The 24,255-nt window shown below is 38.0% G+C and overlaps 2 protein-coding genes and 1 long non-coding RNA gene across 3 annotated transcripts in view; 1 reads left to right on the top strand and 2 right to left on the bottom strand.

Annotated features, from left to right (window-relative positions):
* Window positions 1–598: 598 nt before the first annotated feature.
* LOC135473960 (RNA-binding protein 8A-like) lies at window positions 599–5,071 on the bottom strand. Its single transcript, XM_064753932.1, has 6 exons — window positions 4,990–5,071; window positions 3,116–3,178; window positions 2,260–2,340; window positions 1,821–1,957; window positions 1,264–1,394; window positions 599–827 (listed from the first exon to the last, which is right to left on the bottom strand). The coding sequence occupies exons 1-6, from the start codon at window positions 5,051–5,053 to the stop codon at window positions 779–781; spliced, it is 525 nt and encodes a 174-aa protein (XP_064610002.1). The 5' UTR covers window positions 5,054–5,071; the 3' UTR covers window positions 599–778.
* A 1,908-nt stretch (window positions 5,072–6,979) lies between these two features.
* Window positions 6,980–12,210, bottom strand: LOC135472497 (uncharacterized). The gene is made up of 4 exons (XM_064752022.1): window positions 9,757–12,210; window positions 9,037–9,271; window positions 8,129–8,230; window positions 6,980–7,518 (listed from the first exon to the last, which is right to left on the bottom strand). Exons 1-4 carry the CDS (start codon window positions 12,208–12,210, stop codon window positions 6,980–6,982), a joined length of 3,330 nt encoding a protein of 1,109 aa, XP_064608092.1.
* A 2,466-nt stretch (window positions 12,211–14,676) lies between these two features.
* Window positions 14,677–24,255, top strand: part of LOC135472258 (uncharacterized) — a 41,439-nt gene continuing 31,860 nt past the window's right edge. The window contains exons 1-2 of the long non-coding RNA XR_010444514.1: window positions 14,677–14,808; window positions 18,086–18,195. This is a non-coding gene — a long non-coding RNA (uncharacterized LOC135472258). The remainder of the gene's footprint in view (window positions 14,809–18,085; window positions 18,196–24,255) is intronic.

The following is a 24,255-nucleotide window of genomic DNA, read 5'->3' on the forward strand; positions in this document are numbered from 1 at the left end:
GAATATTTCACTTATACGACAGTGGCCAGCATTATGGTGGGAGGAAACCAGGCAGCCATGACCATTCGAATGTTGCTGGAAGACCTTCCCACATACGGTCGGAGAGGAAGGCAGCATGAGCTGGATTTGAACTCACAGCGACCACAGTGGTAGTGGCACCTGTGTCATTGTGCTGTGCTGACATGAAAACCCTCTCGGCCACGGAGGCCAGACCATAGAGAATTAATCAGATATATGCTCTGGTACAAGCTAGAGTTTGTTTGAAGTCTGGATGTGCACCATCACTGTACACAAAACTAAGCTGACTGGCTCATGCTTGATTGGACCAATTCCGTCAGGTAGGGCAGTTTACTGACTGAACCAAATCAGAGCATTACTATCTGATCAGTGGCCCTGTTCAGGACAGTTTTTCAAATCAGTTATTGCTCATGTTAAATCGGGTACTACATGCAAATTGAACAATACCATAATACATGTATGATACAATTACTTTGTCTGGGACTGATCTAGACCAGCCTCATTCCGAGTCTGTGCATACTGAATCTGATTTTGGAGTTCCACAAATATCCATATAATATACAAAGTCAAGCCATTTGCATAGGGTTATTAAAATATCATGATTTATTAACATAAAAATTGTACACGACATGACAAACAAAGGACAGATTTGTTGACAACAAACAATGACATGATGGATACACCGAGGTGATATAATGTGACAGAATAAAAACTGGACTAACCCAGCTATGCGATGGTTCGATTAAGCTTGGAGTCTGTCTTAACGTCGTCTTGACCCTCTGTCATCACCCCGGTCTCTACGCCCACGACTGAAAAGACAATAGGATAAATGTTTAAGAAACATTTCACGTATAAGCATGTAGCGCTAATGAGGATTATATATGCAGAAAAGCATTATCCCTCGTAAAAGCAAGGTAATATTATCCACAGAATTAAAAAAAATTAAAATGTCCACAAATGATCAAACAATAACATAGGAGTTTTTAAGCAAACCAAAACAGTACTTTTGATACCATTTTATCATCGCTATAAAGTGGATGGTGTGCATGAATGTTATTCTGTAATCTGATTATACATGTTATGCACAGAGATGTACCTGAAAAAAACTGGTTCACCGTTGAGTAAACGAAACAAAAAATATTTCTCAAAATACATGTACATGTAGTTTGGTGCATCACAGCAATTCATTATAAGTGTTTCTTTTCACATACACACTTTGAATACCTACATCATGCAACAGCTTACCTGCTCTTACGAGCTCCTCTCACGAACGCCCAATCCACATTGATCTTCTGTCCCAATATGTCCGCGCCATTGAGATTCTCCATGGCGTTCTGAGCTTCTTTGAACGTCTCATATTCCACCAATGCATATCCCTGTAAACAAGAAATGTTTCACTTAAAAATAGAAGGTTTAACCATTCAGCTATATGACAATATGGTTATCTAGACAAAGCTTCACATTCAAATCATGGTTTACTGATTGCTTGATTGATTGATAGATGGAAGTATTGGTGTTAATGCCATGCTCCAGAATTTTTCAGTTATATCACAGCATTCGGGATTATGGGCGGAGAAAACTAGAGCCTTCGGAGTAAACCACCAACATTCGCCAGATGCCTAACCAACTTCTTGACTTGGTGCTGCAGTCGAAACAGCAAAAGCTGGCTCCAATCTTTGTATGGCATGTTGCAGCATGCCAGTGCTTTAACCCTTTGTACATCATACAGCGTGGCTAAGATGTATTGCAGAGGAGGCTAGGAGTAAAATTCATTTCTTCCTGCCCCATAAGGGCAATTATACCTTTAAAAATCCAGTGCGTCGATCCAGGTTTAGATGAATGTTCTTGATTTCTCCGTACTCAGCAAACTGATCATAGATGTCGTTTTCCTGAGCTTCTTCATGTACCCCTGTGATAAACAGGATCCAGCCCTCTACCGCTGAAATACACCATCACACAGGTCAAGGTATTTTCGTTTTAACTGACCTTTTATCAGTATCATACATACAAGGTAGTGAACCGATTACCTGTACAAAACCTACTTTAAACCAACACCATATACTGCAAGAATCAGCCTAACAAAATTATAGTGTACACTCTGAGGCACTTAATTCATAACAAAAATTAACCTATGAAAACCTTTCATTTAAGGAAGACAAAGTGGTACAGAATTGTCTGTGAAATTTACATATCTCCGTAGATTCATCGTTCATTAACAGGTTTGATCACGTTGAGTCTTACATCTCTGGGGTCCAGGGCCCACATCCTCCTGCTCAATCTCCATGGCTTCATAATCCTCCACACCACTCTTTGTGGGACCCTCTGAAACACACAATACACACATCAGCTACATCAAAAAGGTACAGGTTAGACAAAATCTTAACTCCTAATTCAGGTAAAAATTCACACGTCCAAGTGGTAGATAAAGAAAACCCCAAGTCTACAGGCTGGAAATAATTTAGCATTTTGTTTCCTTTAAAACAAATAATTTAAACGCAACATCCTTCAACACTCATTTCAACACATTATCCACTTCAGTATAAATCTAAAAATTTAGAAACCTGGAGTCTTCAATTTAATCCAGAAGTCATGGGATGCTTAGCAGAAAAGCCTGAAGCTGAGAGAAGACCATTAATATGACAAACAGGTGATATGGAAGTGATGTACTGGATACCAGATTCAACTTTTATCCTTTAAGTGAAGTCTTCAATTTTATTTTTAGCTTGAAAAAGATTGTGTAATCTAATATGATCTAAAACTGCTGCTGTTATACTTTGACATTACATTGGCTGCTGAGTTTGGTTAAAAATTTAAATATAAAATACATACCAATATTAGGTAATACACTTGGTCTGCACCACACACTTCAACACTCGTCAAGAACTGCAAGAATTTTTGTTTTGTTTTCTTGTGAGGGGAAGGGGGCATCAAGCAGATTTTGTACATGGCTGTGGGTTACATACAGTTTCATCCCAATGTTTACGTTGGATGGATCTGATCAGTGATTCGCTGATGAACTACAAATGGGGGCAGGTTTGTTGAAGGCATGGCCCTGTGGAGACTTGGATAAAGATACAATCTACATATTCATACTTACCACCTGCTCCAAAACCACGACCCTTCCTCTTCTTGGCCTTTTCTTTGAGACGGAGGAGACCCTCTGTAACACAAATAAAACATCTATCATTTGCACAATTGTACTTTAAAACAGATTGTCTGTGTTGGGACACAGGGGCTTGAAACTGTAGTAGACATGTTTAAAAGCCCAAGCACACTAGTAATAAATAACACCAGGGGTGGAGATTTCTGTGGGCCGGGAGCCATATTGCTCAGCAAAACTTTTTTTCGATTGTAGTCAATTTTCATTGTAACACTAACAAATATTACTTGCTGTGGAGAAAAATGTATGTATGCTTGGGGTTTTACTTCGTAATTTTTCAGTCCAATGATGATGATGAGTCATTAGGTGTGTGTAAACACACTGTTTCTTCTTGTGGCTGGGCGAGTCCACACTGCCAAAGTGCTGCCGCCACTGAAGTGTTATGCCGAAGAAACCAGACATGACACAACACCCAGCTTTAACCTCTCAGTGTTAAGTGTCGGGTGGCAGCTACAAGTACCATTTTTGAAGCCTTTGGTATGACAAAGAATGGCATAGATGATCAGCCATGTTTACTAGTCATCTTATTTGTCTGTGTACTCAGACTAGCTGTCACCCCTTGATTACCCTTTAAAGATGGTTTACCAATGCAGGATTTGACATGTCTACACATTTGACGATATAGGGCATCAATATATACCAAATATATTCGGACGAGTTCAAGGTGCAAGGATCAGTGAAATTTTTCTTGTGGAGTTAAATGGGATCCTGCGTGTCCTTTAATGCTGCACAGTCTGATTATGAAGTCTTTCCTCGTATTTTCTGCCGACTTCAGTGCACTGTTTTGTAAAGTGGTCTTCCTAACATTACTTTCAAAGTTGCTGTATCAGTATGGGAAATCTACGATTCTTTCGTTAAGCTAGGAGCAAACAGTTCATTTCAATTATGATTCATATTATGTAACCTTAAACTTGGGTTAAACTTTGTCAAATCTCCTCTTTTTCAGTGCACTGACCTCCTTTCATAGTTGGGAAGTCAGTGATATGAAAGCCAGACTCTCGTATCTAGCCTCGTGGAAACATGCCGCCATATATGGCCCCATTGAAAATACAAATGTTTTGTTTCTCACAGAATGCGAGTACGTCTATGTCAGATCTAACTACAAAAAACAGCCTTTTTTGAAGTAAGTAACTTTCTGAGAAAGTGGCTAAGGGGTATAGAAAATTGTTTTTCTTCAGGTGATGGGACCTCTATGTTATAACCTAGGAGTGGTTTCAGACTAAAAAAAAAATCAGATCAGATTGATGTTCATGCACATTACACAAGATAATTCTATTCTGAATGATACTAGCGATATTTTTGTAGAGAAATAAACAATAATTTGTAATGGGTTTGAGAGTGTTTACCTGGTTGAAAGGTATTACATAACCAGAGACAACAAAGAAAAAGATAACGTGGTCGGGTAGATGTATAGCGTTTCGCTATACTGACCTCAGATGCTGGTGGGGCTAGACCAGATAGGTTAGATAAGCAATTTAAACAAGAGAACATGCACAAGAAATGAAGATGGCCAAAATAGGGCAAGATAAGGAAGAGCACCGGAATAATGACAGATGCTATGAAGATCGGTAAGTCTGTAAATATCGAACAACTGCCGGATAGTAGATCTTAGATTGATACCGTCTCCAAATTTCCGTACAAGTATACACAACGAATACACGTAGGGGTCATTGGGTATCCAGTTTTCGACACGCACATGCTGAGCACAGCTTGGGAATTTCCTTTCACTAGATGTACAGAGGACCAAGAAGGCAAAATTACGAACTATAGCCAATGTTTTATTGCAGTCTAAACAGAAAAAAAGGTCTTACGGTCGCCTTCATCGTCTACTTCAAACTCTTCAGCTCCTTCTTCGACATCAAGAACATCCGCCATTTTCAAGTTGAGTGTGAGATGGTGGCGCCTCCGTCTACGGGCGGTAACTCTCAACCACATTTTCGCGGAGAATAAAATTGTCGGTTACCTCCCCTGTTTGAAACCTTGCACGTATGCACGAGTCTACTTTCACTGGAGAAGAAAATACTCTATCCCTCTCTATGCCTACAGAGGCCTGCCTGAGGTGAAATACACTAAAATGCATTTTAACCACACTAAGGACTCTTTCTTGACATGCCAGTGAAATTGTTATGCAGCCTAACTCTGCTCATTTCCTTGACAAATAGAACTGACCACAGATGCACGTTCTTGTACAGACGTAGAATCCACAAAATATCGCGTCACACAATGTGAAATGCAACTAGCCACATCAATAGGGTAGTTCAAGCAAGAGCATTTACAAAGATAAAATATAGCTTTGCACAATCCTTACACAAATTACCTCCCTTTGTATGGCTTCATGTCAAGGCATTCATACATTCACATATGCCAGTGTTTCTGTTTATTTATTTTATCGGTGTTTTATGCAGTACTCAAGAATATTTTCACTTATACAATGGCAGCCAGCATAATGGTGGGAGGAAACCGAGCAGAGCGCAGGGAAAGCCCACAACCATCTGCAAGTTGCTACCAGACTTTCCAACGTATGGCTGGAGGGGAAGCCAGTATGAGCTAGATTTGAACTCACAGCAACCGCATTGGTGAGAGGCTTCTGGATCATTACGCTTCACTAGTGCACTAACCAATTGAGCATCTGTTTATGTGTATTAAAGCCTGATATCATTTTCCTTTACTCATGATCTGTTTTCACAAAGTTTCATGGAAACTTTTCAAGGTACGCATAGTCTACATGTAGCCTATAAGGCCATTCACACTCGATTCCATCCCTGTTTCCTGTCTCTCTCCACTAAAGTCCTTTTGCCCCCCACATCAGAATTCAATACCGTTGTAAATTTTTTTGTCATAAAATTCTGATAATGGAAAATGAAAATTTGTTCTGCTGCCTTCATCAATTTTCCAAGAAATAGTTAAAAAGGATGATAAAAGGAATCAAGAGTCCTTAACCAAATGCTAACAAACAGAGTAAACTAACAGAGGTGTGAAGATAACCAGTGATATGTATTGAACAATCCTTACAATATAATACAACTTATGGAGCAAATTGTACTAAGGAAGGAGATAAAGGAAAACGAATCAGAAGATTTAAATAGTGCTCAGTGGTTTTGTTCACATCACCATGCTAGGAACATTATAAGCATGCCGCTGTACCTTGAAGACATAGAAATCCTTTGAGTTAAATTTTCACAAAATACTGCTTTCCTACAAATAACATGATCTTATGGCAGTTACTTTTCTGATGCATTAGGGCCTACGTGTAAGCAATTTGAAAGGAGCGAAGCCTAGCTCCAAAGCAGTCAAACATATGTCTGCAATAATTGCACTGCACTGAAACCAATCAATCTCAACATCAGAAAATAGGTAACTGAATTATCAGTACAATGAACGCTCTAGTAACAAACCACTGATAAATACCAATACGTATTAAATATTATCATAGATGTGTCATGATGGAGACATAAATAAACATATAAATAAAAGTGAGTATGATATGAACTCAGGATAACTCATGCCTTATTTATCCCGTTACATAACGAAAAACAGAACAAAACAATTATCAGAGGTAAATAAAGTTCAAAACACAGTTTTAATTCCATTGTGTTTTTCAGTGATTGTTGATTGTTTACTGATACCACTGCGAAGTGGTACTAAAAATTATCACAGATGTATCCTAAAGAAATAAATGAACAAATAAATAAAAGTGAGCATCACCTCATGAAAATAACCTTATTTTCCGATAATTTATACTAGAAAAAACAAAACAAATTTCAGAGGGAAACAAAGCCGATCATGTACGAACACAAATTATTATTGATCGTTTAATTTGTTCTTCTCAGAACCTAGCTGTGAGGACTGAGATAGTGTTGACGAGCCATTTGACTCCGTTCTTATAAAGTTGCCTTCCAGACGGTTTCTTTCTCCAGATCTTGCCTTCCGTCTGTCCGTTTGTATGTGTAAGATCACATTTACGTTGTTACTCAGTCGTCTGTCCGTTTTACCACACATGGACCATTCCATTTTGTTACTGGGGGATATTTCTCGCAACCCTAAAACACCTTTAGTGAAACACCTTGAGTTTAACCTACCATTTGAAATTTGACTTCCATTTTCTGTTTCTAGAAGTGAAACACTAATTTTGCTTGAATCACCGTTGTTCAAGCAAGCCTCAGCTTTTTTGTCCTTGTCTTCCGAGACATTTGTCAGATCATTCAAATTGTTGCTGATTGGATTCTGCTCCTCTCTGGCTCTTTCTGAGAAAGACTTCAACAACTGTACAGCCTCTTCTTCCATGTTTTCAGTGGTTTCATCCAGTCCGTGTTTCACCTTTTTATGCCGGGTTAAGTTTCCTGAAAATGGTCAAACAACATATGACGAATTTGAATATGCAACACTTTGAGAATTGAAGCCATTTTGTCATTCAATATTTCAGCTTTTATTATTCCATTGTCAGGCACATATTTGCAATGTTAAAAGTCACATGGAGAGCCAATCAGTTTCTGGTATTAATTTAGTCCACTAGTATGCACGCTTTACATAACAAAAAAAAACATGTTAAAGAGTCAGTGAATAAGCAGTACTCAGAGAATTAAAGCATGCAAAATCAGACTATATGATGGGGTTAGAGCTTCTAAGAAACTGTTCTTATTCAAATGATTCCACGCGCTTTTCTTGTATGCTCCTTATTCATTAGGAATTCAACAATATCTCAAGTTATCTCCGCAATATCTCAAGTTATCTCAACAATATCTCAAGTTATCTCAACAAATCTGCCACTTGTTTCCATGTCAAAGATGAACTTTACCCTGGGCACTTTGGATTCCTCCACCAATAAAAAGTGTGGCATTTAAGCTGAGATCATTAAATGTTAAACACAACATTACTCCTTAATCACAAACACAAAATCATATCTTAGCTATACTGTGTACCATGTCACTAAAAAATAAGCTTTACACCTACCTCGCAGAGTGAAGGAATTACCACAAAAACAGGAGTAAGGTTTGGAGTTATCATGAACATGCATGTGTCCTCGGAGATTGTAAAGTCGAGAAAATTCCCTCCCTAGAACAGTAAAAGCACAAAAAACATAAACTAAAATAAAATAAATGAAAGAATATAGTTACTCTCAAATAAACATGCTGCAAAAGAAATTCAGCATACCATGCTACTATGATGTAATGACCTGAAGAAACTGAGAAGTGTAATAAAATATGACACAAAGAACTGCTAAGATGCAATAGCTGAATAAAACTGAGAAATGCAAAACTAAATAGCAGGGAGAACTGATACTATAGATGAAACCAAGAAATGCAACAATTGGTAGCAGACCAAACTGAGAACTGTAATAATGTGACAAATAAAAACTAAGAACAGCAATGACCTATGAAACCTAGGGATGCAACAACTGACGACAAGAAGAACTGCAATGATAGATGAAACTTAGAAGTGCAATGATGCGATAGTGAAATGAAACTGAGAACTGTAGTAAAGTGGTGAATGAAATGACACTGAGAACAGCAATGATATATGAAACAGAGAATTGTACCAAGTGATGAAATGGAGAACTGCAATGCTAGATAAAACTGAAAAGTGGAATGTTGCAGTAGCGGAATGAAACTGAGAACAGCAATGACAAATGAAATAGAGAACTGCAATGGTAGACGAAGTTATCAAGATATAGATATGTTTGAATGAACAATGAAAGTAATAATTTTCTTGAAAAAATAATTAAAAAATAATTCCAGATAGATCACAGAATGAGCCGGTAATCCTATACACTGGTATCCAAGACAAATTCAGCAGCTTTTGTTTCAAGCTACAATATGACTAAATAAAGAAAATAAATGTAGAATGGATTGACTTCCTACCACAAAGTTGACAACGGAAAGGTTTCCTGTTGCTATGGGTGACCTGGTGAGCTTTCAAAATCTGCAGCTGTGTAAAGCTCTTGCGACAGACTTCGCACTCGAAGGCACGGCTGGAGTTGTGTATTAGTTGATGTCTCTCCATGTTGGCTTTCTGGTGAAATCCCCGCCCACAAACATCACACTTAAATGGTTTGACTCCAGAGTGAGTGAGCTGATGGGCTCTCAGGTAACGATCCTGCAGAGAGTTTCAATGGTTAATGTGTGTCATGCTAATTCATAGTAACATTTTACCAAATGATTAATTCATTTATTTGATTGGTATTTTACGCTGTACTCAAGAATATTTCATTTAATTATAAGATGGCGGCCAGCATTATGGTCGTGGGAAACACATATATACATGTAGGTGAAGTGAATATACGCTTACAATGCCAAAATAGGAACAAATTGTTTCCAAAAGTTTTCACTTATATTTGACTTGTACGACGGCAGCCAGCATTATGGTGGCAGGAAACCGGGCACAGCCCCATGGAAACTCACAACGATCCACAGGTTGCTGGAAGACCCTCCCATGTATGGTCAGAGCCAGGAATCAGATGTGATTGACATCTATACTTCAACTTGAATAAAAGCAGATTATGAATATTCTGCTGAATTTGAACTCCAGTGAACAAATTACAAGTGTTGGGCAATAAGAAGGGCAAAAACAGATAAATGCACCTTTGAAAACTTCAATCCGCAATCAGAACACTCATATGGCCGTTCACTGCCGTGAGACAACATATGACGCCTCAAATCATTCGTGGACTTGAAAACTTGATCGCACTGCCTACAACTTTGAACTTCCCGCCTAACATCTTGCCCTGATCTGTGCTGGTCAGGTAAAGCTGGCGCCTGTACAGCAGAGATCCTATGGGAGCATTGAGGAAGGCATGGTTTCTTCCCATATCGTTTTTTATGCGCTTGAAGATCACTGGGGTATGTGAATGTTCGCTGACATCTGTCACAGACATTTGATGTGCGTCCATGAACGATCTGGTGTCTCTTAAGGTGGGAGGCCTGGGTGAAACTCTTCCCACACGTCTCACAGGTGTGAGGTTTAATGTTGTCATGGGTGAGGATGTGCGTATTCAGATGGCCAAGCTGTCTGAAGGACTGACCACAGGTCAAGCACTTGTGCGGTTTCACTCCCTGATGATCTAACATATGAATCACCAAGTTGTTTTTGGTCGTGTAAGATTTCTCACACAGTGTGCACTGCCACCTCCTACTGTCACCCTCCATGACAAATTGAGAATTGTCGATCACAATCTGGACATCACGTTTAACTTTGTTTACAGATTTCTTGACGAGACCTTTTGTGGTGCTTTCAGCTTCTTGAGGAATTGGTTCAGAGCTTTCTGCATTGACAACTCGTGCATCTGAGGTTACCTGCATATTCTCATTCATAAACTTTTCAGCAGATGTACTGTTTTTTTCAACACCATTGCCACACAATTCCTCCAGCAACGTACCAGTTTCATTTTCAGCCTTCCCCCCAGAGCTTTCGGGAACTGAGGGGATGCTGGCGTTGTCTGAAGAAGTTATCAGAGGTAGTGTGGAGTCTGTGGAGGCCATGGTGTCCTCAGTGGATACGTGTTCCACCATGTCCCCTACCAACGAGCATTCGACTGAAGGATCTCCAGCGTCCCTCCAAAATTCATCACCTGGGCACTCAGCAGTCCTGGTCTGTACAGGAGTGTCTGCATTATAACTTCCTCCAATAGATTCATCAAATTCTTGACCTTCATTTGGTGATTCATAAACACAGTTTTCTCTTCTTGTATCAGCATCAGTAACTGGTTTCCCAGAGGTCATGTTCTGATGCCACAGAGAATGCCTCCTTATACTGCCAATTTCACCTTGATTTAGACCATCCTGTTTCACTTCTGTACTTTTACTTTCTTGTCTTCCCAAGAAGAAATTCAACGGTTTTTCTTGAGCTACATTCAAATCTGGACTTATCATTCCCTGATGTAATCTTGGAGAAATACTATTTGAATCGGGTTCGGAGTCTGTGAAAGAAGGAAATGATTGGAAATGTTGATGGTTGTTAGGATTACGTTTCACCGACTGAAGGGTTTCTTGCACCTGCAGCATATCATCAGAAGTAGAGCATGATGCTCTGCAAGTAGGTGAACAGGCCCTTGAACCCATTGTCCCCAAGGGGTTGTCCTGTCCATTTGAATTTGCTTGTGCTGAAGAGACACCTGCACCGTGAGTCATGGCATGATGGAAAAGGCCTGGCGGGTTGTCATATGGTAGAGTTTTGAGCATCAAACCAGACTGCACATCATAGGATTGAATTGTGGACATCTCCAGGTTCTTGTTTTGTAGAATCTTGGAGTTCTTCATGCCACTGTTTTCACTTATTGTTACATTAGCTTGGGCTGCGGAGGAAGAGCTGATGTTTGAACTTTCACAAATCCATGAAACCATGACGTGTTCTGAAGGGTATCCACAGCAGTTTTCACCAGTCATGTCAGTGTTTGAGTAGTTCTTAAAGACTCTGCTGTTCATGGCTGGTGAGGCCAAATCTGGTAACCTGTGGCTACATGTAGGTTTTGAGATGGATGGAAAGCCAGATTTTTCCACTGGTAATATGGTTGTTAATGCATTTACCGGAGTTGTATTTCCACCTATGAAATCACACTGGCTGGGAAAACATCTTCTCGGGTCATGAAAGATGCCAGTCATGGGGAGAGAGGGTGTATTGGATACAGCAAAGTCACATACAGAGCTGAAGCTAGGAAGGGTTTGATGTCTGGCAGACATGTTGGATTCTTTCCCTGCTTTATTCGTAGTTATGAGCATTAAGGGATTTGTTTGTGTAGTATGGGTACCAATATTGAATGAGGACAATGACGTTCTGTCTGAAGCCGTGAAATGTAAATTTGGATAACCTTGAATGCCGGAAAGCAATGATGACTGCGGATACCTTTGAAGACTCCCATACTCAGGATGCACAAACTGAGAAGGATCTAAGTTGTAGCCTTGATAGAGTGAAGCTTGTGAGTGCTGGCAACTCAAAGATCCTGAAAATGGCGTCACACTATTAGGATTCTCTAACATTGGAAGGCCGACACGCCTGGAGTTGTCTGGCTGCAGGGCTTGGCCATTGCTTAAATTTTCCATATTCTCTTTGGAATTCACCCTTTTTCATAAATACTGAACCAAAGTATCTGTTGTTCCATTTTCATCTGGCTATAAACCTTAAATGAAAAAAAAAAAAAATGTACACATAAATATAATTTTTTTTTTCAAATAATACAAGGGTTTAATTCACTTTATTTTCAACATCCTTCAAATCGTAACAGTCTTGAACCCCATCACAATTAATGATTCCAAATTACTTAGTGTTTTTGCCTTACCAATGGCCATAGGAAATGCTGTGCTATGATCTTATCTGCTATGTTTTCCACAATTTCAAACAGTATAAAAAAGTTTCCCATTGCATATGCAAATATTTTGATGTTCTGACTGAAGTACTGATAACAAGATGATAAGCATGTAGGCTGATATTTATATGTATATAAGCTATGTTATCCTTATATCCTTATTTATGATATTACTGTTGTCTAAAATTTGACAAAATGTAAAGGAAATGAAGCAAAAACTTTTCCTCACATACAAAATATTTTCAAGTCATTTTGCTCTGTATTAAGGGTAAGGAATTATTCACCAATCGAGCATGCATAAAGCTCTTGAGTATCACAAACAGGCTTCTGCACTTCAAAAGTACATGTAAGTCCAAAACACTGTTGTAGAAAATCTGATTTAGATCTATTTAAATCTAATTTGGATATGGTTGGTGAATTTTTGGGTCCACAAATACAATTCCATATAACCCAACACAACAGAGACACTCAGGACTATGAAAATCACATACTGTAAACAGGACTGCTGACAACGAACAAAAAAGTCACTATTGCGAGAGAGGACAACTGACAAAAAAATCACTATTGTGAAAGAGGACAGCTGACACAAAATCACTCTTGTAAACAAGGCAAGTGACACAAAAATCAATATTGCAAACAAGACAACTGACACAAAAATCAATATTGTAAGAATGTACATATGCATATATGAAAGTGGATGGGGTATGCTGATGGGTGTGTGTTACATATAAGGTAGCATTGAGATTAAATCCCACCATCTCCACCAATCAGGCTGAAAAAAAGGTAAAAACTTTTATGGTAAACAGTTAATGGATACATCAAACGCTTAGTTTTTATTTCTGAATATGGAGTGTAGAAAGGGGCATAATATTAAAACATACAAACAAGCTTCTCAGTTTTCTTCTTGGGTGTAAAAATGGCTTTAAAGGAGTACTAAATCGATACTGATTGGTTAACAGCAGAGATATGGTTCCCTGGATTAAACCGTTGAGCTTTGGTTGCGCTTTGATAAATCAACCTGCCAGCTTTAGCTTTCAGTCAGAAGGCTTTAACTGCTGTGGCACAATGGTGTGATTATTGTATGGCAATGGACAGACAGATCACCTCATGGAAACACACGGCAATAAACTGCGTGATACTGCCCAGCAGCTAAACAGTATGTAGGGGGCCTACTGCCCTGTAATTATGCAGTACGGTACCAATAATACCAATAATACTGAGTGGCACACTCAGTAAAATATTAATTTGTCTCTTAATTTGATCTTTCGGATGGAATGGACAGCTATAAATTTCAGCTTAATAGGATATACACTTTAACTTAGACTTAATTAGCATGACAACCTGCTTACCACAGCAAAGACCGATATTATATCATTTCTAAAATTAAGTTGAGCATCGGTATAAAGTTCTTAAAGTTTAAATGTATGCCACATGTACATATCTGTTACGGTACTACACGTAGTTGGCTATTATCGGCACACTGTGTTCACGAACTATGGTAAGGTCCACATGCAGTTAATACAACGTTTTAATTCACTGTTCGTGGATTGTAACATCACTTTTATACACAACAGAAATTGCCACGACAACTGTCAACCTACGAATGCTTGCACTTGTACATGTTTGCTGTCTCGGTTCAGAGCAGGCACGAGGTGATACTGACAGAAAGAAAGAACAAAGTTCCCGGCCAATGGACGAATACAGCCCGTGACGCACTACTTTCAATCCGCATTTCTCTTTTATGTTTTAATAAAGTTGTCTTCATGTGTCAAGGTATCTTTTTCTTGGTCAATACTGTTTATTCATCCCAAGTCTGTTCGGTTAAGAATGAAATTATTTATGCATTAAGTATGGCCTACTTTTTAACACCACGAGTTCTTTGAAAGTCTACGTTGAGCAAGTACTGAAATTACGGTGCGTATGCGGAAGTTTATTTCTAGGCGACTAACGCAACTCCGTCGTGGGACGATATGCCGAGAGCACTGGAACAGTGCAGCGTTTGTGACCTGTCTAAGTTTGAAATAGCCCGGAAGATAGTTTGTGGGTGCTTTCAAGATCAAAACTAAAGAATTAATACAGTAAAACAGGCGATGTATCCACATTTGGGCTACAAAAACTTGCCTTTTCAACAGCGTTGTTCTGATTGGTCCAATCCTAACGGAAGTTACTGTCGTCCTCGAACTCGATGTCCAAGAGAACTTCGGCGGTGAAAGTTGAATGAGAAACTGAAAGTGATAAATCTGCATGAAGAATATCTGGATTAATAATGTTGGAAATGTATGCAGTTCTTTGTGAAGTGTTCTAAACATTGTGACACGCAATATGCTTGTGAAAGGTATATTTGAATTCTCTGTATTAATTTGTGAAAGAGTAGGCCTACACTTAGCCCAGAAAGACTGCAACTCCTTTTTGTATACCCCATTCACACTTGTAAAGTTAAGCTGGTTTAACTTGCGAAAATGGTTTTGAGCCAGTTTCACAATGGCAATGTGAATGCAAAGTGGGGCATGTAACCTGATTTATTTGCCCCAGCTTGCGATTTGGTTTTAAGCCAGTTTCAGGACTTGAGCGTTTCTCTGTGCCGTGTGAATGGTAACTGGATTAATTGCCCCAGGTACGTGGAGGTGAAGATGACTTCATAATTACAAAACCAGCTTAAGTGTGACCATGTGAACGGGCAAATCTCTGAACTTGCTTACAACCGTCTCGGTCATATGGTCATGTGATTGCGCGCATTTTTTCAACTGGCTTCGATTTAAACCAGTTCAGATTTGATCCGGTTTAAATTTTGGCCGTGTGAACGATACAGGACGAGCGTCATTGGAGTCTAGACATTTACAATGTTAATTTCGTATTTGGTGATGGTCCAGGCAGATTGTCTGTGAGTCTCGCACAAATAAAAGACCTGCTTTCTGCACCCAAAACACCACCACCATATGTCCCTACTTGATTTCAAATAGATTTATTATAGCCATAAGTGTTTACACGGTACATGCTCCTGTGCAGATGTCGTCATCTTCTCACGACTCCACTATGAAACAGGACATGCATGTAGCTGCTCAACATGGCGGCAGTCACTGAGGACCGTACAGCGCGGAATCCTTCACAACTATAATAAATCTGTTCTAAATCGAGTAGGGACATATGGTGGCGGTGTGGAAAGCAGGTCTTTTAGTTGCACGAGACTTGTTTGATAACAAAGACAATTGGTCTGGATTGAGTACAAAATTAACATTATGAGCGTTGAGACCTCAACGATGTTAAGCCAGTATAAGAAAAGGAGTTGGAGTCTTTCAAGGTCAGCCTACACTTCGTTTTCTCAACTTTTTCTGCCTTTCTTTTTCAACTTTTTGTAAGTTTCAACATGGTCGATCAATGTGCTGATCAACTGATTCAGTCATTCATGCACTCCAGTTTGACAACTCGTGATTGTATGGCATTTTATATTCCAAGGGGGGCCTCCATGGCTCAGTTGGTTAGCGTGGTAGCACAGCGTGATGACCCAGGAGTCTCTCACCAATGCGGCCGCTGTGAGTTCAAGTCTGGCTCTGGCTTCCTCTGCGGCCGTAAGTGAGAAGGTCTGGCAGCAACCTGCGGATGGTTGTGGATTTCCCCTGGACTCTGCCTGGTTTGCTCCCACCATAACGCTGGCCGCCGTCGTATAAGTGAAATATTCTTGAGTACGGCGTAAAACACCAATCAAATAAACAAATAAATATATTTCCAGGTTTTCTGTTGCGCCAATCATAGACAGTTGAAAAGACAAGATTGATGCCTTCATTAGTTGACGTACTTCTTAGATGTTCATTGTGAAAAGCCAGTCCTTCAATGAATTGACACACTATACTTTATTTCACCTGAAATTTGGCAGGTAAAAGTGCATTTTCTGAAGCTGGTGAAGGCCTTAAAATGATGCTCTTGATGTCAACACTTAAATTTTTCTGATAAGAAATGAATCAAACTTCACTGTTAAAACACTGAAAACTCTTCAGTGGTACAATAATTAAGGTGTATGAATCATTTACATTCAACCAACATGTGCCACTTGAAAAACACTAAACCGTAGTGCAATAGTGAACTGTAGTGAAAACAGTAGTTTTGAATTGCTGTTGGTCAGGTGTTGAGAGAGAGGTCATGAGAGAATCTGGGAAACATAATCCGATACTGAAAATTCTTGATTTTTCTTTAAATCGATAAGAAGAAAAGCTGTTTATCACACGTGCTTGAGCCTATGTTTAAAGTTTCTGATATTCAGTAGAATTCAGCTACCCTAATCCCTCAACCTTTTGCATATGAAAGAACAACTTTCAGTGCAATTCATGCATACTTATAATTAGATTTTGGAGACAAACCTACAATGGTTGGATTGGCCAATTTTGGTTTCACAAAAAGTATAATTTTATCAGTCTGCACAGAGTAATGCCTTCAGAATATACTTGAGTAAACACCTTGCAAACACGTGGAAAGGTTGAAGAATAACAGGTAACAACTTTACGTGGAGACAGTAGTTAGTATTTTTCGGCCATTGATCATGAGTGTCTAAACATGCCTTTTAACAACAGACACATTAAAATTTGGGTTTTATGGGACTAAAATATAGGAGAGAGGGACACTGAAAAAAAATCAGGCTGTTTGAGTGCTATTAATCTCTTACTAAAATATCTTTATCTGTCCATCCATCTATTTTTACTAGAGTTCCATGTCTTTGTCTACATGTAGTTGATAGTGAACAGCTTAGCATAATAAATAAGCAAAGTAACTGAAGAAATTCATTTTTACGATGTTAATATTTCAACTTTAATGGGGAGGCGGTATATCTTTTAATTCAGTAAGCTGGCCTTATACTGAAGAATGACCTCAAGTCATTGTTAGGTCAAAAAAAAAAATGATTATTGTCTACAGTGTTGCAATGTATTAGTTTATATACTGATACAGAATTCTGTCCTCATGGTGACATTATGAAGATGAGCTTGGAAACGAAAGTTTGGCATCAAGAAAATTGGGTGTAAATTTCTACTGCTGGGCGTTTGACAGATTGGCATGAAGTCATCCTCAGGAGAATTCTATTTCTATATCTTTTTACCTAAACATTGCCTCCCACTTTTAGTCATGAATTGAAAAAAATGCTTTATGTGCAGATATTCCATACATTGCCATTCATCTGCACTAGCCTTCCTTAATATTACTCTACTGTGTCACATTTTCTTGACAGTCTATTCACTGTACTTTACATGTTCATAGGTAGAGACCTACTTTGTAAGAAAGATGGGTTTCTATACTTGGCTTGTTTTTTATTTTCTTTTCTTTTTTCCCCAAACATTAGTTCATTGCTCTGTCTCTCTAATGTGCAGTAAGTGACGAAAATTGCAGGCTGAAAGTGTGTGAAATTTATTCAGATTAATTTAATGTACACCTTATGTTTTGTTTATCAACAAGTGGATAAATTGCAAACATACATGTACATTAACATGGATATGGTTCTATGAATATGAATGCATAATTCAGGGAGAATACAGAAATGTGTAGCATTAAATTAATATACAACATGTACTGCACTTTTTGTCACTTGATGTTGATCATTTTCTTTCTTTTTTGCACCTTGTGTTTTCAAGGCTGCGGTTTTTGTACCTGGCAGCTGTGGATGGGCATCTAAGCTTAGGGTCAGGCTGAGTGGACATTTATCCCTCTGGATATTTACTAGCTGATAATGATTGGGGGACAGGTAAGTGTTTTTAGGGATAATTGTGTGATGGTATATCTTGGCAAACAAGGTCTGAAAATTTGCGATTTACCTGTAAGTGTTTAAGGCCTATTTTTTTGCTTAAAGTGGCTGTAAATCAACCTTAAGGCTATATACATATAGGAAGAGGCTGAAGAGAGACACAGATCACAGGCAATTTAAGTTACCTGATCACATTGACGTGGAGTAGTCACTGCCACTCGGGTGTATTGACTTTCAAGACTGTTGCTGTACACGCACATGTAGATGTAAATACTACTACTGATCAGTCAAAGGAAAGAGAACTATGATAATGAGAACTGATAATCATCATTATGTCAGAATAAGATCCTGTTTATGAGGGACTGTTGCATTTTATCTTTCTAGGTAGTATTTGTTAGAATGTCATTTTTTAATAAAATTTTCATATTTCTACAGTATTGAACAGGACAAGGAGGTTAAATAATTTAAGTGTATAATATACATGAATAACATACACAACATGTACATGTATGAGAGTATGGGCTTTACTGAAGGCTTGAACATATGAAGTGATGTTATTTTTGTTCAGCTCTTCCTAAAAAGTTCTTGTTTGGTTTGATGACAGACACAGTTCAGTTGCTGATCACCGGAAAGAAACTTGCTCCCGCCATGGGCAGGTACATGGCAATCCTATTTAATGGACTGTGGGTACAATATGTACATGGTTATAGCATGAACTCTAATTATTCACAAATCGACATTAAAATTTATGAGTTTTATATATCTCTTTCTTACCTCTTTTGTCTAGGGAACATACTTACATGTGTCGCGCACATTTTCATGTGTGTCTTCTCAGAATTTCCTTAGGATTATTCTTTATCAGCTACTGAACTACCTTAGGTTTAGTGGATTTTCAGTCATTCAAAATAATGTGAAACACGTTAAGATAGCATGGTCTAAAAAACTCCACTCCGGCCTCCTTGGCTGAGGTGGTTAGCATCCCAGCGTGACGCAATGACCCAGGAGCCTCTCACCAATGCAGTCACTGTGAGTTCAAGTCCAGCTCATGCTGGCTTCCTCTCCAGCAGTACGCGAGGAGGACTTCCAGCAACCTGCGGATGGTTGTGGGTTTCCCCTGATCTCTGCGAGGTTTTCTCCCACCATAATGCTGGCTGCCTCACACCTAACAGAAAACAAAGTTATTACAGTCAGTGTACGCTATTGCCTGTAAGAAAATGACTGGAATAGCATATTGGATTCCAAGGGGTTCCTGTGAGACAGACTTATTGGACTTTGTTTGCAGGTAAATAACAGTCCGTCTGTATCATGTGACTTGTGAAAAATGTTAGGCATCCTTTGTTGGCATTAATTTACCAGTCACCAGTCTTGTCATGTTCCAGAGGTACAAATGCCAGTGGAACTTCTCAAGCTCACATATGGTCAGATCGATCTTCATTTTTCTCAGTCATTCATCCTCTCTAAGTTACTCTTGTGAACCTTTTTCCAGAGATCCATGTTATAGTAAATGTGATCAAATTTAGTTGCCTAACATTATTGACAGGCTCACACAGCGATAAAAGAGTTGAAACTCAAATTATCCTTTCTGGCTACGAGGAGATTGAATGCTATAAAGAATGATGTAATAATTATGTGTAGTTGCACTGTTTCTGTATTGAGAAAAAATAAATACATTGTCCATGTGTATGCGTATAATTGTCTTGCAGTTAGAGAAGAAATGATTTTCAGATTATGCTGATTTATAAGGTAATTAATATTCCCCTCAACGTACAGGGATAACAGCGTCTTTATTGGCAGCACTTTATATGGCACTTGTGTTATTGTGTGTGTGTGATCTATACTTCAGGCAGACCAGATGAATCTCAAGTTAAGCTGATCATCTGTGTACATGATAGATAATGATGAGGTGCATACTAAGCCCAATCATAATGCTGGGGGCAGTATGTGGTAAAATAACAATAGACCTAATTGTTTTAAAGATGCCAACCAGGTGTGTATACTGATCCACCCACTACTGTTGCTCTCACCTGCTCATAAGTTAATCACTAGGCCTAGGAGCACGCGTCATTAGTTTCATGTTGTCCTGGAGTACAATGTAGACACACATGTAAGCTTATTGATTCCAACCTTGTTATGTATGCACCAGATGTGTATTAGCTTTGTGTGTGTATTGGAAGAGGTGTTTTTAGTACTATATTGGCCCACTGTCTGATTAGAATTTTATATTAATTTTTTTTTTTTCAGTTGTTCATATCAACTAATAGCAATGAATATACCAACCCTAACATGGCATTTCCATAAGTTAATATCAGTTTAATATATGCCATGAACTCTGTTAGTGGCTGATGTTCACGATGCTTAACCCTTCTGGCAAGTGAATGTTAAAAACAAGTTGTGGTAGGTCATTTTGATTTGGAAAGAGTCCAGCAAGCCTTCTTGGTTCTCTGAATTCTAAGTTTATGAATGATGAAGGATATGAAGACAAAATGTGCAGTGTGAAGAATGTGACGTTTTCAATGATAGTATAAGTATGGTAATGTATTATATGTACATCCGTTTGGTGAGTTATTATTTTCAACATCATATTTCTCCAGTGTACTTTTATGTGAAGTATAATCAAGACCCAAATTTATTATTTAACAACTGCTGTAGTCTTGTTGAAAAAAGAACTGCTATAGACATTGCAATATGTGAGCACTAATAAATATCTCAGGTGAGTTGTCTATAGTGTCAAAACACCCAAAACATTACCAGAAATACTGTTGTTCCTCAACCTTTCCGCATGTGAAAGACCAACATTTTTGTTTTGATTTAGAGACGAAACTAAATTGGTTGGATTGGTCAGTTTCAGGGCTTCACAGAATTGATATAATATTATCAGTCAACAAAGAATAATGTTTTCAGAATATGGTTGAATAAACACCTTACAAACATGCAAAAACTTTTAAGAATTACGGTAGCACTGTCCATGTAGATCACATACAGCTCGGCCCATTAAGGCAGTGTTTATGGTGTATCCAGAGAGCACTTCCATCATTCACCTTAACATACTGTACCAGCTGACATGACCCGATAACAATCTATAAGAATATACAGAAATGCTGCTCTATTGTTTCCCATTGCCCTTGGGTAAGATTAGCATTGTGCTTAATGATAGATACAGATCTGCTCCTACCTACTGTGGGGGTCTCATTCACTTGGAAATATGGTATTTTATGAACATTCCAGTGCCAGGGTGCTTTTAATTTTTTTTTTGGGCTTCAGAAATCGGTATGATTTTTTTTTCTTGCCACTCACATTAAATTGTATTGCTTCAGATTTTTTTTTTTGTATTTTTTTTTTTTGTATTTTTTTTTTTGTCCTGGTAACTTGTTTGAGGAATGTATGATGTACGTGTAGTTTGTCACCTTGGCTTTCTGTCTCACCCATGGAATTCATGGAGTATAACTGAACAGAATTTTAATAAACTTGAAAAGAAAACAATCAGGCAACATAATTCTACAAGTGAAATATTTACATATTTTTTGCAGTAATGTATCTTTAGACAAAATATCACTTAAAATGATGACAGGGTCAGGATGAACATGCTTGTAGTAAATATTTAGCCTTCACATCTTACCGCAAACAGCAACATTAGTACTAAGAATAAGAATATACATGATGTTATTCCTGGCTGGGTATAATCCTCTGTTGGAACTACTTTTTTCTCTTTAACAAACTACAAGGAAAGGCTAAGCTATCAGTAGTAAGGTTGTAAGATCATCTGATAAAAGAGATTCACATGTATTCACGTAACAAAACAAGAGAACCAAAAAATTCTGTTAAAAAAAAACATCGAAAAAAGTAAAATTTTTCGCTATTAAGTAAATGCACATAAAAATGGCATCATGAACAGTTTTTTAAAAGTGCTTTATAATGTCAGCTGGGTGGCTGGTTTGATGTCATAAAAGCAGACAGGCATTCTTTGATGGGAGAAAACTCTAAACTCAACCATGTCTGTTGTTTACATGTAGTTGATGCATGTTTTTATGAAAGGTCAGAAAGAAAACTTTTAAAAACTTGAGAGAGAACTAAATGTGAATTACTGAAATATTGCCTATTACCTTTGCTATGTGTATTCAGTGCTCCTCCTAAGTTTTGTAGTATCTTGGGCTTCTTGTATTTCTTTTTTTATTTTCTTTTGGTGGGGAGCTAAAATGATATTTATGTAGACGGAATTTCAGGATATGAGCCATGGAGTTTGTTTGCAGACACTATATACATGTACATGTGATATGTATATATAGCACTACTGATTGACATATTATATGAACAAGTTAGAAAAAAAGCAAAGACTGTACAGTCAAGGTATATGTAATCATTTGTCCATGTAATGATAGATTCATAGCCCACTCATTAGAAAGTCAGCAGGATTGAGTGATGACAGAGTAATGCATGTTTACATTTTGATAAGTGAACCTTTTGACATGTGGTTATGCTCATGTTACTTAGCTTTACTTCAGGATGTCTTCTGTGTGCCAAGAGACTATATGAGTCATCTGAAGAGAAAGATATGGGTGACAATGATGACTTCTTCCTGATTGATTGCGTGCGTTTTACCGGGTGTGTTTGCATGACACAACGAATTCCTCTCGTGCAACAGGTGTGCTGCATAATGAATTTAGAAATATCAGTGTACTTCTGACATGCTCCTGGTGCTATTCCACAAAGACGTGTCTAGGGTCCATCGAGTCAAAGCTTAAAACCTCATGTCAGTGCTTATAGTTTTTAGTATTGGATATTGGAATTTTAACACATTTGCTTTAAGATTACATTTATTAGATGATAGAATTTTAGTTTCTAGGGCCTAAAAATGTGCTCTGAAAATGTATTTTGTATTTTGTGTTGAATCAGAAATGCTTTTGTGGAAATGGTTCTGCATGATGACCAAATTACATGTAGTATCATGAGCAGTTGTCTTATCTAGGGCATTATAAGTTATCATCATTACAGGCATGATTACTCGGGAGTTTAAAACACATTATAAAAAGCATTAATCAATCACTCTGTCATTCCAAAATAGCAGACAAGTAGATCAACATGTAGACAGAGTGGAAAAATGTACCTGTAGGTGCAGTGTACATATACATTTCGTGTACCATTTGTTTTGTCATTTCATGTAATTTTCATGATAAACATCAGATCATTATATTTGAAGACTAATTTCTGATCTATCATGAATCATTACGGTTTAATAATTGTTTGCAGTATCTGTAAAAAAAATAATGATTCTCATTAACAGCTACATGCACATATAACAAGCTTACACCATTTCAAAGTGTTTCCTTCTTTAATGAAACAGTAGACAGTTTTTCCCCTGTTCAAAGGTGACTGTATAGCTGGTAGAACTTCAAGAGACGTACCATATGCGGAAATGCATCTGCTTAGACCAGGTGTAGCTGTCCTGACTTTCACAAGATGTAAACCAGTTGGTCAGAAGTGTTGTGTTGTGATTCCTGGTATTTTTAAAGAGTATGGAAATATCAGGGCAGATTTCAATTAATAAACTGAGTTTTGATTTAGACCCTATGAATTAGTATTTGAACCCGAGGCCATAAAGTGTGAATGCTATCCAAGTTACATTTAGTTTGTGACTTACATAGAAATTGCACCCCTGTTCATACATCAGTATTGGTTATTCCGAGCTTTCTACATGTATGGCTGGCATTGTTATTTTTTTTTTTTTTTGCTGTTCAGTCCAGTATTATTAGCAGATGGTGGAATAATCACTGATTGGACAAAACATAATGTTTTGTAGACTACATGTACATGTATAATTAATTTGTCGCAATGAAAATCCTTCCTTGTCTTGCTAGATAAAATGCCCTTCAGATGACTGCAGATGATAGAGACATATTCTTATGATTATTTCACACATGTCATTGTCTACTTTGTGATTAATTATTTCCAAACCTTCAATATTTGAAGGGAATTGAATACGGAATAATTTTAGATATGTTTTCTTTTTGTGTGTGTGTGCCCGAATCAATTGGTGGCTTTGTGTATTTAGATGTGATAGGGAAT

This window comes from Liolophura sinensis, chromosome 8, assembly GCF_032854445.1.
Source record: "Liolophura sinensis isolate JHLJ2023 chromosome 8, CUHK_Ljap_v2, whole genome shotgun sequence".
NCBI classification, from domain to species: Eukaryota; Metazoa; Mollusca; class Polyplacophora; order Chitonida; family Chitonidae; genus Liolophura; species Liolophura sinensis.

What these genes read in the sequence shown, in the direction of transcription:
- LOC135472497 (XM_064752022.1), bottom strand. Translation starts at nt 12,210, where the DNA reads ATGGAAAATTTAAGCAATGGCCAAGCCCTGCAGCCAGACAACTCCAGG. An exon ending in TTTCCGTTGTCAACTTTGTG is followed by an intron (nt 8,231 to 9,036) that starts GTAGGAAGTCAA and finishes TTACTGTTCTAG; the next exon opens with GGAGGGAATTTTCTCGACTT. An exon ending in TAATTCCTTCACTCTGCGAG is followed by an intron (nt 7,519 to 8,128) that starts GTAGGTGTAAAG and finishes GACCATTTTCAG; the next exon opens with GAAACTTAACCCGGCATAAA.
- LOC135473960 (XM_064753932.1), bottom strand. Translation starts at nt 5,053, where the DNA reads ATGGCGGATGTTCTTGATGTCGAAGAAGGAGCTGAAGAGTTTGAAGTA. An exon ending in TCGTGGTTTTGGAGCAGGTG is followed by an intron (nt 2,341 to 3,115) that starts GTAAGTATGAAT and finishes TGTGTGTTTCAG; the next exon opens with AGGGTCCCACAAAGAGTGGT. An exon ending in GGGCCCTGGACCCCAGAGAT is followed by an intron (nt 1,958 to 2,259) that starts GTAAGACTCAAC and finishes GGTGTATTTCAG; the next exon opens with CGGTAGAGGGCTGGATCCTG.